The 19,794-nt window shown below is 44.3% G+C and overlaps 2 protein-coding genes across 2 annotated transcripts in view; one reads left to right on the top strand and one right to left on the bottom strand.

Moving 5' to 3' along the window:
* The window catches only part of T265_07552 (hypothetical protein), a gene marked incomplete at both ends in the record, with an annotated part of 40,262 nt that overhangs the window by 11,872 nt on the left and 8,596 nt on the right, over positions 1 to 19,794 (top strand). The window lies entirely within an intron of this gene.
* T265_07551 (hypothetical protein) overlaps positions 16,658 to 19,794 on the bottom strand; it is a gene marked incomplete at both ends in the record, with an annotated part of 44,654 nt that continues 41,517 nt past the window's right edge. Inside the window, 2 exons of the mRNA XM_009173101.1 lie at positions 16,658 to 17,225; positions 18,598 to 18,845. Coding sequence (XP_009171365.1) covers positions 17,123 to 17,225; positions 18,598 to 18,845 — 351 coding nt within the window. The remainder of the gene's footprint in view (positions 17,226 to 18,597; positions 18,846 to 19,794) is intronic.

The raw sequence follows: 19,794 nt of genomic DNA, 5'->3' as shown, positions 1-19,794 counted from the left end.
ATATCAGTGGATTTCGACAAAGCACTGACAACATTGTACTAGATAAAAAGCTGCTCTTATTCAGTACCAATATTCCTTCTCAATGCGAAATGGGTTTTGAGAAGGTTGTGGTTGCCGTCTAAGGATAACCCTCAGGCATACCGACATATGGTTATTATCCTGATGTTCTCGGATCTCCTCCTTCAAACGATCAGCTTAGCAGTGGAATGCTCGGATTTCACCCACATTTACTTCATGAAATTCACATATGTCTGGTTACGGGGAACATGCTATATCGCTGCTATCATTTTTCAAGCTCTTCTTAGTCAAAATGCTTCAGGGTTTCCCATGTTTAATAAGTAAAACTTCATTTGCGAAACATTCATCTGCAGGCAAATTCGGTTTGAAAGGGAGAATCAACTGGATCCGTTTAAATTTCCCGGTTATGATGGTCCTCAAATGAAGGTGTCGCACAAAGGCCGTCCCACTTTTCAGTTGGTACAGCATGTAAGATAATGCAGCATGTTTTTTTGGAGAAAACAGCTCACAAGTTTTTTGGAACTCTGACGACCACGACCGCTTTCGCTGTTTTTGGGGCTTATCATAAATGATAGGGCCAGTTTGAACCAAGCTGGGTCTCCAAATAAACCCAGATTGATGTGCAAACGAGAGTATCCCACTATCCGAACATCTTTTGTGAGGAATAACAGTTCGGTTTACGGTTTCTGCAATTTTCTCCAGTTAGGTCCTGGGGACATCTGTCAGGTTTTGTCCAACAGGATTTCCTATATCATACCGCTTTCAGCCAGTGTCTTTAAAACGACCCTTAACAATGTCCGTAATGGGGTTATGGTAAACAGGCGCAGGTCACTCTACTCATGAGTAGTCAGAACCAAAAATAAAATAACTTCTGATCACCGTTGACTCACGGGAGGAATCCACAATTGAGGGGTTTGATTTACTGTAATGACTTTGTAAATTCTGATGTCAGTATACATTTCTGGTGAAGTTATGAGGAGTGGGGACTAGGATCAGTGGACCTGATTTTTATTCAGGCCTCTTTTCTACAGATGTTCGGGTAAGAAAGCCTGAACTCAGCATTCACATCAATAATTTCAATGAGTTAAACTTGAATTCCATCGTTAGATCCTTGTACCAAGTCCCGATTTGAAGACAACTGAGGCTGAAGGATGATAAGTTCGCAATATGCCTAGTTAAATCGGATGGGAAATCAAACCGCGTTTCAAATTGCAGCCTCTACTGCAAATTGGAGCGTCAGCATTGGGACCTAAATTTAAAATTCCAGCATCGGATTACTAATTCGTGATAAAAATGCTGACCTCGCTTTAAACAACGAACTATTTTATTCATCGATCTCGAAGCAATTGTTACTTAGTTGGAATCAGATTAAATGCTGGGATGGCGTCCTAGGACGGACTGAAATAGTTCGAGGTACTATCGATTAATCGATCGAAGCTTAAGCCATGCGCCCAAAGAGACTGTGAGACTATCATGAATTATTAAGCAAGGCAGGTCATGTGCAACACAGTCAAGGGTCACGTTTTGGCCGTAGTTTGTTATTTTGCCCACTTTACCCTGCTTTACACGTCTTCGGCGGATGACAGTGTCTGAAATGAGGCTGCCCCGCATTTCCGTCGGTCTCGTTTCATTGTTCACATTGATCAGATGAACAACTTGTTTTAGGACTAATTCCAGTTGCTAAAAGTAAACATGACAATGATGAAACCTGATGAACTGCCCGAATACACGCACTGGTTACTCTATGGCTCTTAGTAATTACGATACGATGAGTTACGATGAGCGGTATACGGACTGACCTACTAGAGTAAAGTTGCTCGTTACGGATTATTCAAGTGTGAATAGACACTGTATGTGATGTTTCTTCAGTTTTCTCAGCGCTTTCATGCATGAATGCTTGATGTATCACTCATAGACGTGACTGATGGCTTAACATGTTAAATGGTTCGGAAAACATCGAATGTGACTATAAGAACCTGTTTGGTGAAATCTCATCACAGACCCTAAAACAGGCCTCATTGCTATCACTTACCGCACAATGCGCTCAATGGCAATATCTCGGGAGATGGTAAACGTATATCGGATGTGTTGCAACTGAAATCTTGCACAGTAATTTCCTCACAGTTGGCTTGAATTCGACTCACTAGTGAGCTTGCAAAAGGGGGCAGTATTTCAGGCTTTCCATAACTTCATGTTAAAAATTGTGTATATTTTTCGTACGACCTCTAGATAAAGTTCTCATGATAGAACACTAGACGGAAGGCAGAATAGAATACCTCAGTGTCCGTATGTAAACGACAAAATGATCGTGTCTATGGTCAAACAATCGATTGCATACTTAGGTTATTGTCCATAAAGCATCCGGTTCTCCTCTGCCATTTTTCGAAAATCACTCAAATGTGCCGTCTGAATCGTTGTAGCAAACTCCTGTTGGCGTCCATGATATTGTGAAACTATATATATTCTCAAAGCTGTGGGCGGTTTAGGTAACACACAGCCACAGGACAATACTTGTATAGAGGCATTTCCATCAGGTTTCATCTCTGTGACGTTTAATTTTAGCAACTGACAATAGGCCCAAAACACTTTGTTCACCTGATCGATTCAAACAGCAAGACGGACACGATGCACTTAGTTGCAGTCAGTCATAATATTGATGCGCATCGGTCCAAAAAATGTGAAATAGCTCTAGGATTCGTAAATTGCTCGCTGGATGCCAGTGCTATGCCCTAGAGACTACCCTAAGACTACCATGAATTACGAACCGAGCCATATCTCATGCGGACTAATTGCGAATCTTTCTACAGTCATGATTCATTACAGCACTTGTTCTGCTCTGTTTTACGCGAGTTGCGATGAATAAACCTCTACGGAACTAAGTTATTGCGCTGCGGTGATTCTTGTCCAACCCAAAGCGGCGTTTGGGAGTCGGTTTCGTCCACGGTCACTTGAGCCACTCTCTCTTTCTCAGTGATGAAGCGGAGAATCCGCATATAAAATGAACGAATTAAGGCAGTCCACGCATTGAGTGGCGCACTACGTGTAACCATATGCTGAACCTTTCAGTACTTACTTTACGATAGTAATTTACTTACTGCGGTTGGTTTTTCGTGGGATACCAGACCACTGACCAGAGCTTCCGATTCTGCCCCGTGGTTCATCTCACTGTCTATTTAGCCTTTTTTCAGTCGAATCAGTATTTAACTCGATTACCGATCACATTTGCGCCTTTAACTTGATCCTACCAAGTAAGCAGTCAGGTGCACTTCCCAGCCGACAAATCGACCTATGAAGTTCCCCACAGCTACCTGTATGTTCGAAGTTGTTGCACTCGTAAAATTCGATAGATGCAAGTCGACAGCCAACGAGTGGTTTGCACGCATTACTGATGCGTACTTTAGTCTATCTTGGGGCAACTCTTGGATGCTTGCAGTCATCTAAATTGTCATGCAGACATGTTGTTTTTCTATAGGGATATCTCGTAAATATGACAAGGCCGTTTGATAACTTGTGGTCATCTCAACTCGAACAATGCGCTTACCTGGAAACGCGAATTTTGATGCTGGCATACTAGAATTTAGTTTCAGTCAGATGACTGAATACTCATTCTTTTTTCCCGTATTGTAACTCTGTGTCAGTCAGAATTCGCAAAATAGAGCAAGATTAAACGGATCTGGTAACCGAAGCAATGTTTCAAATGGAGTTGAGCGACGGGATCAAATCGAACAGATTCTGGTTCCTGAGAACGCCAATGAAAAAAGCACAAGGTGGTAATTGTGACATCCGAAGTGAATGTTCTAGAGAAGCTTCCCAAGTGCTTCCACATTAAGTTGGCATCCAATAATCTCTGATTTAGACTGACCGGGTTAGCCACTTTGGGATGAGAAGACTGAACAGCGAGGGTGATGTGAATAAGATTATCATTTTCATCGTTAGTTAAACCATTCCAAGTATGTGAAAGGGATTGGCAGATTTCAATTGCAGAAATATGACAGAGCTCCTGGTCCACATCAAATGCCTGCAAGATTATCAGTGACACCTCATTATGGATCTTATACGGATCCGAATGACGATAACTTGGTTATCACGTCTGAATCTCCCGTTTATAATGTTCTTCCCTAGCTGAATGTGCTGAATGTACTTCATTCTTCATTTGGCACAACATTCAAGATATCACAGTAGACTTTCATAAAGGAAGCTACTTGCAAGGTGGCTGAAAACTCCTCGACAGCCTGTGACCGGTTTCACCATTCTTTGGGCTAATTAGGTGGGCGCACTCTAGGGATTTCCATCAATCTCATGTCCTAATAGGGTAGATTGTTACATGTATACACTTTGTTGCGATATCTCAAATCTTACCAGCCTGGCGAGGCAAATTCAGCTCAAAAAGGACACCGTAAGCAAGAGATTTAGCTGGGTTTCAGATGAGTCTCCAGTGAAAACCAAATTGTCAGATCTTGTGTAGTTTTGGCTCTGGGATAACACAAGGTTGATAGAAACTAGGAGACTACGTCTACCTGATGAGCTACAAGAAGGGTGGAATCGGTCCGAGGCTGTCGAAAAGTTTTCAGCAAACTTATAAGTATTGTGTTACGTCTACGCATGACCCTAATTAATTACGACCCATACCCCAAGTGGACCATTCAGATTATTTTCCTCCCTTGAGAAATACCTTTTGCCACTGTGACATCAATCAGATACGATCATCTTCCAAAGGTGAGGGAAGGAGGCGACCTACTGTATGATGGCATGACGAAACCGTACTAGCATCTACCATATGAAGTGAAAAGCGGATTGGTCCATTACAGAACACCTAATTCATGGGTGTGGATATGCCAGCCGATCGATGGGTGTAGATAACGTTAACGAGGTCCACCAATCAATAACTTGATCCGGTTACTGTGTGGAGCTCTGTCATTCCAGAATATTCGTTGTTTTTTCTGATTTTTGACAGAAAAGCATGATGTTTACGGTAGTATACGCTGTATATACGGAGCACACAAATCTTGACGATAGATCCCACACAATGCCTAACTTCTTAGCTTTTCAGCCCAGCTCTCTGTATGACAGCTTTCCATAAAGACTAAGTTCTTAGAATTCCCAAATGGCTCGATTTCTTTACATTTTACTTTAGCTTAAGTCCAGCTTATGGGCACCAGTGAGTAGTGTTTCTCTTGATGTTGAACAGCGGTTGGAGAAGTGAGCTGAAAGTTGGAAAAGCCCACTGTTAAAGGATGAACTCCGCTTATTAAAGGGAACTCCCTAAGAGATGGGAGAGATAGTTTTGGTAACTGAGGTTGTCGTTCTCTTATAGTGCTCTAGAGGAAACAAGGCATTAGAGCAGGCAAAGCGACACTTCGTGATTCCTAAATTGCTGTTTGGCTCCACGTGAATCAACATCACAATGAATTGTTCGATATTTCATACGTGGCATCGGAATTCCTCGTTTGTTATGACATAAGCTATAGGAAGGACATGTGATCATTCCAACAGAAGTAGGAATTTTCATGGAGCGCTCACAAAAGCTATTTATATATAAAACTGGCATCCCGTCATATTGATACAGAATGCATTCGATAAAGTTTTCGATATTTCCCTTCACATGATAAGAAACTCCGTCCAGAAGATTCTTCACTATTCCAGAATATTTCTCGAGGAGAAGGTACTGCGAGAACAAAAAATCCGAGTGACCCTTAACTACTGAATAGTCGCGTGTGATCATTTTGCTCATTATAGAATGTTTCAAATTCAAGTCCCCAAATCCCTTTCCCCATGTTCAGTAACTTTGAACAATTTTGTGTTACATAATTCATTAATCAAAGCTGGGAAGCTAGTAACTTCGCAGCTATTGCAGAGGATGTACTCTACTGAATTTATTGTCATTGAGCTGATCAACTAGTGTGCGACAGGTCAGTCATTTAACTACGCAATATGGGTACGATCCAGCGCTGGTTACTTCGTTAGGCTTTATGGGTTTGATCAACTTAGCAACACAATAAAGTGTAAGGCGGTCCCCTTGCGAAGCCACCATCAGTATATTACAAAATACAAAAGCTGATCGGGTAAGCTTCCGCTCGTTTTGTGCACTAGTCAATGATGGATGTCCGTGTAACATATTCGTCATATTTCGAATTTGAGATGTTTAAGCATACATCACTTTTGTGAATTCTTGAAAATGTCCTCATTTTGCTCGAGAATCCAGAGCCCCACTTATAATATACTCTTGGGATGATCGATATTCATAGGAGTTATGAATGGATGTACCCAGATCAATGAGTGTCTCCTAACCAGTTTAAACTGTAGAGAATCCAGTTTCCGGACGTTAATACTAGATCAGTGTATGCACTACTAATGTTCTGCTTTCAGTTTGTGCGAAATCATCGATGACAGCTGTGATCGCCTCCCCAACGCACTGATTATGTCATTTCGAATCGTGACGAAACGCTTGCGAAAACAATTGCCGGCGAACAACCGTACCACAAACTGAACAACTTAAGCCCTCTTCTAAACTCTCTTCTATGGCAAATAAGCATCAACACCCGGTGCCAGTAGAAACTAATCGATCTGGAGTGATGACCACTAGGTATTTTCATCACTAATTACCACGCATATGAACATAATTTACGACTGTGAGCAGAGCAGATAATGAGGTGGGGATCAGTTCAGTTTAGCAGTTGCTCCAGGAAATGTGGGGGGACATGAAGACAATCTGATATGACCAACCGAAAAAAATGTAGGTGCATTGTACTGCACTTCGTTCAGTTCCGATAGCATCATAAGCAATTAGGGATTTTCACAATGAAACAACAAGATCGACGAAAATATGTACGTGGGTACCATTCGACACTCCCGTCCGAAAATTGCGGTAAAGTTCGAGGTTTGTAGAAATGATGCATTTGTTGGATTCGCAGGAGGTCCTCCTCCTAAGTGCTTGCAATGAAGATGCTGGGAACGTGTTGACAGTAAATAATGTAAGTCAAAGCTAAGGAGGCATGTCTCACTTCCTTAGGTCACAACAGGCATTCTGTACTTTGTAGGATTTTGTGGAACTCATGTTAGAGGGTGGCGACTAAGTTCCAGTCCTTATCAGAATTCACTAGAAACGCAAAAGGAAACGTGCAAATTAAACTACAAGATCCTCTTACCGGTGAAAACACGGATGAACTGGGAACGGACAAAAGCAAAACGAATTACACAGACATTCTTCTGAGAAGCAGTCAATCAGCGAGATACAATGTGAAGCCATCTGTGTAGATAGAGGAGGACTGAAGCATATAATCATGCGCCCGCGGCTGAATCGTGATGTCCAACTACTATCCGTCGTCAACATGATCGACAGCAGAACAGCAATGTCTATCGATGAAATTTTGCTTCTGTACAGTGATAACTTATTTGAAACCTTTCTTGTGAAGAAAAGGATAAAAGTGGATGGGAAAGGGGCCTTGTGCCAGCCTATTACAACCATTCCGATGTGCGCTCACCTACAGACATTCATCTAAACAATCCGAATAGAAAGTGACAAAAAGAAAGACACTGGCAGTTACCGGCAACAACATGCAGCAACTTCTACAACAATACAGAGGGACCCTATCATGAACCGACAACACCCAGACGTTTTGTAATCACTTGCATAGTCCTCTACGAGATCAAAGGCTGGCCGCATCGCTGCTTGCGTCACTCTGAATTGGGCACAGAAAACACCACCCTTTCCGATAAACAATGATTTCACATGTAGCAGTACATGACCAAACCAACTTTTGTTGCCGGATACATCCTTAGTTTGCAGTCCCTGTTGCACAACCGGAGACTTGATTTAATTTTTTTCCGTTGGCAACAGCCTACACGAGCCTTGGTTCTGAGACAGCGGTTAGTGAAAACCTGAGAACGTCTCATTTCCACTGCTCGTAGCGGCTACACCTCACGACTGAACAGCACGTTCTATGGCATGATGTACCCGCCCCCGAGGTTCAGGAATATGCCACTTTGCCACCATAGGTGTCTCAAATGAGCGGACTCCATCCGAGTCATCGAGAATCTTGCACTGACTCATCCATCAAACCAAAATCGGAGTTTATGTGAATTACGACTTTGGACCGTAAATGGCATGCCCGGAAGAACAAGCTTACATTTTTTGGGTGCGAAGGTCATGCGAAAGGTGGGAAGTCTTTGGCCAGATCATCCAAAAACTCTTCAAAAACAATAACGATGCTGTCTGTCTATTCGAGATCGATAAGGTTTTCGTCAGCAGATACTGGAGTGCCAGGGTATCGAAGACCCCCTAGTTTTCAGTTTATTATCCCGTCAATCATGCAAATGAACAGGAACCCAGAGATTGGGCATCCTCTGCGGACAACACTTTTTGTACGGGGGTTTTTGGAGAGCAATTCGTAAATCCCCACACGCCACCAAGTCTCGGAATACAGAGAATTTGTCATATCGACGAGCTTCCGAAACATTTCTTAACGAGCAAGCATGCTAAGGAGATCAAAGTGGCCAAAGTACCACGGGAATCTAGGAACACCAACACTGCGGGTCGCTTATACATAGGGATTTGTTCTAGCACATGACCGAGTGTAAAGATGTGGTCAACGCAATCCACACCCGCTTGTCGCTCTAAAAGTGATGCCTCACAGGCGGTCATCAAACGATCAGGGACAACAACAGTCTCGTTACGACTGGAGTCAAGCTGAGCCCTGTGAGTGCTGCATTCATCACGGAAGTGAGCATTATCATGACTCCTCCAGCTCTCAGGACGAACCTCCTTTCCCCAGTCGGTGACAATTAGATCAGACAGGCGCTGACTGAGGAACTCACTATCGCCTCTGAACAACGCTGTAACACATTTGAAACCCTACTGTACCTGATTGTATCCCTATCATATGACAGTATGTGTGCCTCTCCCTCCCTCTCTTCCCCTATTACAGGTACCACGGACGAGGCACCACGGGCCCTGGACAGGGAAGAGTATCCCGCTTGTACAAACCCCCGGACTGACCTTGACCGGCCCCCCTTTGATTGTACTTTCTACTTCTTTCCGGTTTCGATTCGGGTTAATACACGTGCGTTGTTGCTACACTCCGGTCTTCTTTCCTGTACCACCCGACCTGTGCGCATGTGTGCTGTGTATACTGTGTGGATTCATTAATACCAGTCCGTATATCTGCACATTTCAGAACTGACGTGTGCCGTCCTCTCGAACGTCGAATACCGCTGACTTCCTGACATCCCACGCTACACGCCAGTGGGAGGTCGACTGGACCAGGAGCTCGCTGGCGCTTGAAAGAACCGGAAATGTAGGGGGTTTCAGGTTCACCGTACAGGTTTACAGCGTAGCTAGAGAATCCATCTGAGTGGCAGCATCTGGCCACGAGAATTTCTGTTCAAATCCTCTATCCAGTGATCGAGGTGTCCCTTTTTACTAGAGATAGTCCCGCCAGTTTGGTCCTCGATGGTCTCAATCACAGGCGGCTTTCGGGGAAGGTCGTCAAAATAGTTACCAAGCATTCCCGACATTCCTCGCCTTTTCCTTAGCGTTTCTTGTCCACCAGGTCTCACGGTTGGCGTGCACGCTAGTTTTCACTAGACATATGATAATTCGCCGGGTTGAACTATTTTCGGGACCAGCGGAACATTCGTTCGAGGTTCAAAGAGAGGCACATTTTTGCCTGATATCGTGTTTGAATGAAGCTGGCCATGCCGTGCCGCAGTCGGAACACCTGGCAATTGTCAAGATGTGGCGATTTCACTCCAGTTCACATTTACATCGGACGGTGAGGCGATTGGAAGACAGTTCACAAGGCGATTCTGGTGAATCCATTTAGCTTCGGGGTTTAGTAGCTTTGGAATTTGTCTGTCTTTCACACGACCTTGAAAAGCGAAGACAGAACCAACTCCGGACGAGCGTATGGTCTGAACATGTCTGAAAGGAGTTACAGTTGGTCATTAGTCCACGCGGTCGGGAACTGATGGAGATGTGATCAATTTGGGTCAGTCGTTGGCACGCTACTGGAGATCAGTAATGCATAAAACAGTGTACCGTCAGTATGCCTCTGAAGCAGATGCCCACTGTCTTCCGTACCTACCGAGTTCAAACCAGGTCAACCATCCGAATAAGTTTCAGATACGCTAGGTTTGCCCACATGTGCACTCATATCTGCGGCAACCACAACGGGACTTCAACTTTCAACATGCCACAACAAGACACCCAAGGCGTCATGAAATTTGTCTTTGATGGTGTCAGAACTACAGTTGGTTGGGGCGCAATCAGGTACGATAAGTAGACAGTGATCTGCTTCCCGCTTGTAAGATTCTTTCAAGGACGTGGCCACACGAACTGCACAAAAGCAACTACCGACAGGTATCCGGTCAAGCAAAGATACTTCCGACCACTGATTTGGAACAACTTCGACCCCTGCACAGCTTGCCGCAGCCGGAAGCGAGAGGACAGTGATAAGGCAGTTGACTCAAAGATTGTGCTTGGATTTCGAATTGTTGTTTCCGAGATGCAGCATACACCAGTTTCAGGCAGGTCCAATATATGAGCAGAAGAAGCTTGTTGTCCTGTTTGTTTCAGAGTGCGAACATAAAAAACAGCCACAAAAACCGGGCATCGAGGCTTGAAGGTTGATTTTGAGGTGCCTCAGGCTGTTGGCGCCTGCTGATGCGTAGATGTCGAGGCCAACACCGATACAAGAGTAATTGGGTCGTTAATTCTAACGAATGGACATACAGGTAGAGTATTATTACCGGAGTGAGATGAGCCAAAAAAGATTTCGAAAAAGGGAGACTTCGGAAGTAACCTGTTTTCGCTTACTCGCAAGTAAGGTGATCCGACTGATGGGAAAGCGGCGGTTGGTGTGACGAGAGATTATTTCTGGATTTGGACATAATGGTTGTATCCGGGCTGGAATATTGCCAGGGCGTCCGAAGCTGGACGGAAGGACGGTTGAAGCCTTCGATTAAAGCTTGTGAATCAAGAGCCTAACCACTAGGTGGCGTGTTCGGCGGGTAATACCAGTTTCCTAGGCACTCCAAGAAACGAAGCGCCACAGGTAGTGTAAGATTCTGCAGGTGTCACACGGACACTTCACAGTAAAGCTCAGTTGGCCACAAAGGCGCACAAGCCATCACACCGCGATGATCCACACAATGAAGCCACGTTCCCGAATGTTGATTGTGACTTTCACAAATATACCCCGAGCATGGATGGGATTATCCGAATCGACGCAACTATCCTGTCTTTCCTATCAGGTCTTGTCAATATGAGGTATTGTTTTTCAGGACTGTATGGCGTCCTACCTACTAACAAAGAACTGCGTACCTGTCATTGACACTGAGCTGAAAGTACTTACTGCTTTCGGCGACTCGCCCTATGGAAAAGATCAACACTGAGCAGAATGCTTTCTAACTCAAGAAGCGTGGGCGACAAAACATGGAACAATGACGTCATTGAACGTGCAGCACACCTGTCACTATCATGACTGGAAGGATTGACTCACAATTTGATGGTTAGAAAAACGCCGTCGAGTTCGAATAAATGTGTGCACTGGTTGAGTAGTCACATGCAGTGAGTGATCAATACACGCTCGGTTACCTTGGTATCCACCAGCTGCACTTCTCAGCATGGATTGGCTTCTCTGACAGGATGGAATACCTATTTTGTACTACCAAAGCTCCTCACATTACCATGTATCAATAAGCAGCTTAGAAGGATAACTTCACTGGATGTGAAACTTCCTCCTAAAAAGCCACTCGAAGAGTCAGTCCATACGTGATATGGTTCCCGTTATTGAAGGATGAGTGGCGCTACGTCCCGTCTAAGCAAGAGCTAATCACACTGCTTATCAGCCGCTCGTGGCCAAACAGTTAAGTTGTTTGTTCGGAAGTCTGTTTCGTGAGATGTTCACTGCTGATGATTCTCAACAAGCTGCAAAAAGCTGTACAGTGCTTTTCAGATGAGATTAGATTTACTGAAATCTCTGGTAGATGTCACCAGATCTCCTCAAATCACACTGAAACAAAAAAACCTCGATCCATCCGAATCACTGCCAACTACCGGAGGGACAGATTTGGAAACAACTTCCTTCATTTCTGTGCTAGAATGACGTATTACATATCGTGGGGAAAGGCAAAAGCGCACATCGGTCGACAGATTATTCAGGGTATTCCCGAGAGCGCAAACTATAGGAACTTGGCTAGAAGCTTATCCATGGTTGCCCAAACGTCAACATATCAAATCGACTAGATTTTTTCGTCCAGCACCGCTAGAAGCAGCAGCAGCTACTCTTGGCTTTGGACATATCGGTTTAAACACACAAACGATTGAAATAAATAAAGTCCTTAAGGGGGTGGTGTGTTTTCACTGCTCAATTACATTGGTAGGTTGTATACTACCGGTGAAAGAAGGAAAACCCTTCGCCATGAAGTCTTTTATTAGCCAGCACTAACTAAACAGTTACAAACTATTGGACAGAAAAGTAAACGTCTCATATGCATATGGTTTTTAAAAACTGAACATTTTCACGCGTCTTCTTGAATTTTCATGGATATTCACTGATTATTACACAACTGTCAACAAATAGTGCAAAGCCGTTCCACAAGTTCCGTAATAAACTTCACTTTCCATTAGACGCGAGGAGGAGTTTCGACACGACCACAGACCACTCGCACACCTCATCAGTAGTGTACGCCGTTACGCTGGTATTATGCCATAAGCCGACTAAAGTACGATGGTACACGTTTCATTGCTGTAAAACCAGAAGCGAACAATACCTCACCGTCTGGCGCATGGGGAATTCGTACCGGAACTGTGGATTGTGTGTGCTTTCTAATTGAGGTCTGATGTTTTAGTGGCATTTGATACTCAACCGCACTAACAATCTGTCTAAATAGGGCTAGCTCGAGTGCGTTTAGTGGTCGTTGATCAGATGACAGTTGATCTGTTATCCATTTTGGCAGTTTACTTGCCAACGTTTCACACCATTTGACGAGATATCGTCGGTGCGCGTTGGAGCGCAGCCAGGGACAAAGCCATTCGTACCGAAAGCGTCGTCTGTGGCAAAATTCTGGAAGGGCATACTGTTTGCTTCGTAGAAAACCGTTGAAATTCGGGTCATCTCGCCTTAGGTGGAAAAGTTAACAAAACTGTGTTTCACGGAGGTTTGTTGCTAGGTTCTCCACATGAGGATCGACCTTCATCAGGTCCCTTGCTCAATACAATCTACTGGTCCCATCTCGCACGATGGAAAAGCTGGTTCAGTGCAGTTCTATATTATGCACAGTAGTGCCTAGGAAATTCGAGACACAGCACTGCAAGGAAGCTACAACCGACTCAATCGCGAGTGCATGGATCAAAAACATATTAAAAATTGTTCCTAGGGAATTTCACCAGCAATTACCGTCTTGAAAGTTAAAACTGTAACCAGTATAAAAAATTACAGCTCGCCGAACCAATTGAGGACAAAAGAGGTGGTAATGGGAACAGATTGTAAACGTTTCATCACCAATCGAGGTGACCCACTCAACCCTGCACTGACGATGTCACCTCGATTGGTGATGAAACGTTTGCAATCCGACTGCCAAGCTCGGCGAACAGATCAACAACCAAACAGCGCACCCGAGCTATCTACATTCCACAACATTGCTAATAGGAACAGAGTCTAATCTAAACAAAAGAGTTTTCCCGCCAACTATGATCAAGTAATGTCCTTAGGAATAGACCTGTGAAAAAATTTTTCCGTAGTAAACTCTCTTCGGGGAACTGTCGTATACGGACGAAAAAACATTGCCAACTCACTGTTGAACAGTATTCATTGCACAAACAGTACTGTCTCCCGTACTGAGCACGTAGTATGATATTGCCGAGATGTCCCCATTCGTCTGAAGCATAGTCTATATGAACTGAGCTGCAGCTGAAAAAACGCGGGTTCGATCTTTTCGGGTGAGATTCACACATGCTTTTATGCCTTTAACTATTTCGTCTACTGTAAACTGTCCATTCTGGAAGGGTGGCGTCCGCTAGTAGCAGTCGCTTGGCTATTTCTAGAATCCTCTTTTGGCACATTTGTAAATAATGAAATGACATCGAAACTTACCAGGATGTTGTCTGGTTCAACGGTGACACCCGCTACTTTGTTGGAAAAATAATTTGAATTCTTAATGTAAGAACTAGATTCCCCAGTAAGGGATTTTAGAATACTTGCCAAGAATCTGGCAAGTTCATGCGCTGGGAAAACTATTCCGTCTACTATCGGCCTTACCGGAACATCTGGTTTATGGATTTTTGGTGGGCCATAAAGTCGTGGTTGGATTGCACTTTTCGGGTACAGTCGATTCCAGGTGCCTTGCCCTAAGTAGTTTATCACGGACCACAAATATCTGCCAACTTCAGCTTTACTCCTATTCATGACGGATGTAATATTCGTATTATCGATCTGCCGGTATCTCACTCACTTCGTTTTTGACTCCGTGGTTTACACTCAAGAACAAGGTCTTGCAATGGGATCTCCAATATCCCCGGTTTTGGAAAATGTATTTACGGAAGAAATTGAACAGAAAGCTTGGGCCGGATTCCAATGCCCACCTAAGATATTCTGGCGTTACGTAGATGACACTTTCGTCGTGATGAAACGAGACAAGGTCAGTGATTTTTACAGTTATCTCAATGAACTGAGTTCACACATCAAATTTAGTATGGAGATAGAGTCAGCCTCGGGTACACTGGCCTTTTTAGGCTGCGTGACACATAAGGCCTGGGGGAAAATAAAGACCACAGTGTACGAGAAGCCAACCGACACTGGCGCACTTTTGAACTACTCGTCTGCTCATCCGAAGTCGGTATTCGCCAGCATTGCCTCATCAATGTTTAGGCGTGTAAGGGTGCTGTGCACAGAAACTGATTGGATAGAGGTCCAAAGTGTGGCCCACACTAATCTAGAGTGGTAATCCGAAGAAGTCTCACTGATTGGTTCTCCGTCTGCCTTAAAAACTGGTCAATTGGGTGACCTGCTCACTTGGCCTGATGAAGCTTTTGTGCCAAAAGCGAAACGTTGCCCAAGTAAAAAATACCGACTATTTATCAAACCCTGCTGAAGGGATATCGCGTCGATAGTTCAATCATTCATTTAGACCACGCTCCCTTATACCATACTAAAAAGCATTGTGTGTGCGTTGGTGGTGGACAGAACTTGACCAGATTTTACAGTGCGTGGCCATTATCGACTGACATGTAACGACCATTGAAATAAACTTTTCCTGGGCCCTGGAAAAGAGAGGTGCTCTACGAACACCTGAAGTTTATTTTATTAAGGATGAACATATGAAAACCGGATTTTTCGTGCGGAAACTCCACATATCCTTTTCGGTTCACCTACAGCTAATTCCCCTACTTCCACCCTTCACTTCCTTGTCTCAGTATGTTTACCGGTGACCTTTCGCACACTTTTAGTGTTGACGCTTGATCTGCTACGTGTTCATACTTGTCGGTTTGCGTCTATGCCCACATGGCACAAGCTAGTCCGCCTGCAGTGTCCTTTCTCCTTAACCTTATTGACTAGCAACGTCACGTTCCCCCCTTTTGGATGTGACCTCCAAAAACGTCTATCTGAGTGGGACGTCGCTAGCGTCGGGTTCTCCAACCCCATTATTTGGGGCCCAATTATCATCGTTCTCCAGAGGTTTGGAAGGTTTCTGTTGGTTATCCATTTGCACCATGTCCTACTTCGCATTGCATTGGAGTCGTTAGGAATGCGCATCAACCAACGTCAAGAACGGGTTATCACTGCTCCCACACTAGTGTTATTAGCAAAGTCGAACCGATACCTGTCCTACCTCCTAGCTATTCAACCGATAGAACTTAAAACCTTAAGCATATGTATACCTAACCTAACATGTCTTTTCCGGAGGATCGCGAACCAACTCATCAAGCAGAGAACGCAGAGGAATGGACCCTACGGAAATGCGAATACGACACCTTAGAGCATTTTAAAACTGACTGGTATTATCTTTAGGATGCTTGTTATAACAGTGTTCATCTACGGTTTCAGAAGAGGCGTAAAAGGCCTTGGGTTGTAAGCCATAGGCCAGGTACTCATTAAAATGTATTCCACTCACGACGTCGCTGGATCCTCAAATGGAAACCTCAAAATGAAACAGGGGGGTTCATCGATAGCGCAGAGAAGGTTAGGGGATACCGCCTCCAAAAGCCAAGAGTTCCTCAACAAGGCTGATGGATATCACTTGACAGCTAATGAGACAGCTGTAAGGCTGAACTTGGACCCTAAGTGGACAGTTTCTGAGACTCATCCGATTCCAGTTCAGTAGTTTGAATAGATATCTTCATCAGAAGACTACATAAATACGATGCAGACGCACGGGAAAATCGAAAAATAAACTTATGGCCTTTTGCTTACGGGACGATTCCGGTCTTAGCTGAGGTACTGTGGGATCTGTCCCACGTCGCAGACAACCACTGGGACCCCAGGTAGGTTGGTCCAAGCTCGGTATAATGAACAGTTAACGTCTACCAACTGGACCAGCGTCCACGACAGCTCAGTTGGTACAGCGCACACATCACGGGTTTCAGTTCCTCCAGCCGTATCCAATCTCCCAGTTGCCTATATCACTCTAAGTGGTTTTTGGATAGTGCTATCGGTAACTTTCAGGATTTTTCTCCATCGGAGATGAGCTCATCACATACATTATTACAGTAACAGGGAAGTGAGTTAACGAAACGTAAAGAATTGGTCGTACTTGAAACAAAAAAGAGGACTAAACCAAGATAGTTTTCTAGAAAAACATGTACTACACAAATGCTGTTTCAACGGCCTGTTTGTGTTGGTGGAAGCGAGCGAAATGCGAACCATACAAACTCGGGAAATGAGCTAAGACATAGACGAGTGAGTAGGAATGAACCACCCGGGGGGTTTTAGAAGGTAGATGCAATTGGCAGGCCGAAATCAAACGAGCCGGAAGAATCGAAACACAGTCGAAAGACAGTCAAGACGATTACAACGTGCAGAAGGGAGTAGTTGTGGTGAGGGGATGATGACAATAGTACGCCTAACACAAACGGATTTATTTCAATCGGCTAGAGGGGAGGAAACCCTTAGCTCACAGTGAGAGCTTGCTTCATAAATAGAGACATTTCCATCAAGTGTGCTGCATTGTGACCTGCGGCAGTGGAAGCGCTGGCTTGACGGCCAGTGTAGCTGCGGGGGGGGGGGGGGGAATGAATAAATTCACTGCGATTACCATTAGTCAATACCGGAACCGGACAGAGACGCAAAAAGTGATAAAGATAAACAAGATGGTGTGGTTGCACAGCAAAAAATAAGCAACCATCGAAAGTCGCCTATAAACTATAGGGCTTAGAAATGTGGAGCAACCGTTAATTGTTCGCTCACTGAGTACGCATCAGTGTACAAAAAGCCTCGCAGCAGAGACCACTGACAGGAACGGTCGACCCAAAGAAGTCGAGTGGGGTAATAAACACTTTTCAATGAAGTGGGATATATGATGACCAACTAGTTGCCTTTCCCATTCAGTCTCCGAGTAGGAACAGCGTAACTAGAGTCATAAGAACGAAGTTGAGAGACAACGGCCATCGTTACGGTTTCTTACCGTACTTCAGCGAAGAAGTTCTAGCTGAGATCACTTCGGTATGGAATGGATCCTGAGTTCAAGTGAGGCAACTTAAGTCAAACTGCATAAACTGACAGAGGTAACTAGATGGATCATCAACATACTTGGTGCTTCCAGAAAAGAGACTGAACGACAGGATCAGATTAGTGGCTTCTGGCTCTGATATTAAGCCGTCTCAGTTCAAGTTGGTGGCGGTCACGGAAAAACCAGTAATGTTATAGGCACCATGCCTCTGAACAGATTATGAACCTTGTCAAAGGAGGCTGTGTTCAAGTGTGTCCCACGTGTAAACCTCATTCTCACTTTCTCAATCCGATCTCATTTGTTCTGGCCATATAATATTCAACCTGTTGCGATTGAGGTGGCTCCGTTGCTTGTCCAACATCTGCCAACCAATGTCCAGGTTAGAGGAGGGCTCTTTGCAAGTTCGGCTACTGCACTCGAGTCTGCAGAAGGCTGAGCACCCATGTCATTACTTCCCAACTTGATAACTTCCAGACGAATTCCCTGTTCCCGTTTTCCATATTCTCTCACGGTCAACTTTGACTGGAGTTACAAAAATGAGTTGTTTTGCCCTATAGTCACTCCAGTAAATCATAACGCATAGCCGTCGATGAGGATCTCCTCCCACAGAATCTCGCAGATATGGAATTTTGTGCTGAAGCTCCGCATAATTCCAACAAAGTAAACTTATCTGCCCAAGCAGTCATACTGTTTCATGAAGTTGTTTATATGATATTGTGTTCTCAGAGGGGCGAATATGTATGTAAGAATTGTCACTAGACCATAACAATGGATTCCCAAATTTGTAGAGACACGAAGCCTCAAAAACAGGTTTCCACTGAATGTACCAAGATCAATACCAGGACTAATTTATGCGACAAGAAAAAGAAAAACCCATAGCGTGGAGAAAAATGAGTCGATTAATGGAAAACTCACGTAAGGCGTTTGTGAAGGCGGTCTGCAAAGGCGATCTCGATCAAATGGTTCACTCGCGGCTGTACATAAGTCCATGCACCCATGTTCTTGTGCTCTTCCTGCACCCATTCAACGCGTGCTTCGGGATAGAGCTCCAGATCAGCTTTGAGTAGGTCGTACGGGAACGGAGTCAGTTGCTCTACACGACTAATGGCAATATCTGAGGCAAGTCCGACGGCGTTGCGCTGCTTCACCAGATCGTAATACACCTGTCACGCAAATGTGTCTAGTCGAATGAGATGTGTTATCGTCGGATACAGTGGCCCAGTCGCCTAGTGATAATCGAACTATTGACGTGATTCTCTAACTAACATTACTGGTGAACAAAGTGCAGATCCGAGGATGATCCTAATCACTCCTATCTGACAGTCCCTATTTGCTGCTCTGTTAATTCGATCAGCCGCATATTAAAGTGGCTAATTGAAATAATCAGGAAAAGGGCAGTCAAGCACAACGTGATAAATGGACTATTTGACAAAACTGCCTGCGAATGGGTGAGCTGAACATTCATGTTTATAGTTTGCACCGATGGATTCACCCGGAAGGTGAGGTGTCAGTCGTTTCGTGAAATCTAAAGACAAAACTAAATAAAAAACGCCTCAATGAGATACCAATCCGTTGTTCAACTTCTACGTTGTATGGCCACCTCACAAGCCGGACGGAAGGGTTGCAACATTGGCAAGCTATTACTCATAGAGAACCCCTTACAACAGCATCTAACACGGGACAAAAACCATATCTCTAAATATGGCTGCACGAACTGAAGGCACATAGTCAAACCCTAAAGTTGTCTAACATTCGAAATGAGTCAAACGTCTAAACAGCTCGAGATACGAATAAATGAAGGCAAAAGACAAACCCAATCAAGTAAAAATGGCGCTAAAAAACTGCGAAAGAGATTGGACACTGCAACAGACGAGCGCCAGGTAGGTTCTCCAAATGCCTACACACTTCTATTTGGAATTAATTCAAACAAGCATAGTCTATATGCTGAGATTTTCGCCAAGCCCCCAGTGCCTCGATCACAATGACGATGTACAGGCACCAGCCATCCGGCCGATGTCGTCAGCCACGAAGTTGGAGGTCAACCAAGGGACACTGCTCCTGTTTCTTCCAGTTTACCTGTACTTGGCATGCAAGCTACAGGCGATAACCGTA

Source organism: Opisthorchis viverrini (genome assembly GCF_000715545.1).
Source record: "Opisthorchis viverrini unplaced genomic scaffold opera_v5_174, whole genome shotgun sequence".
Classification (NCBI taxonomy): Eukaryota; Metazoa; Platyhelminthes; class Trematoda; order Opisthorchiida; family Opisthorchiidae; genus Opisthorchis; species Opisthorchis viverrini.
This window is presented reverse-complemented; position numbering and strand designations above follow the sequence as displayed.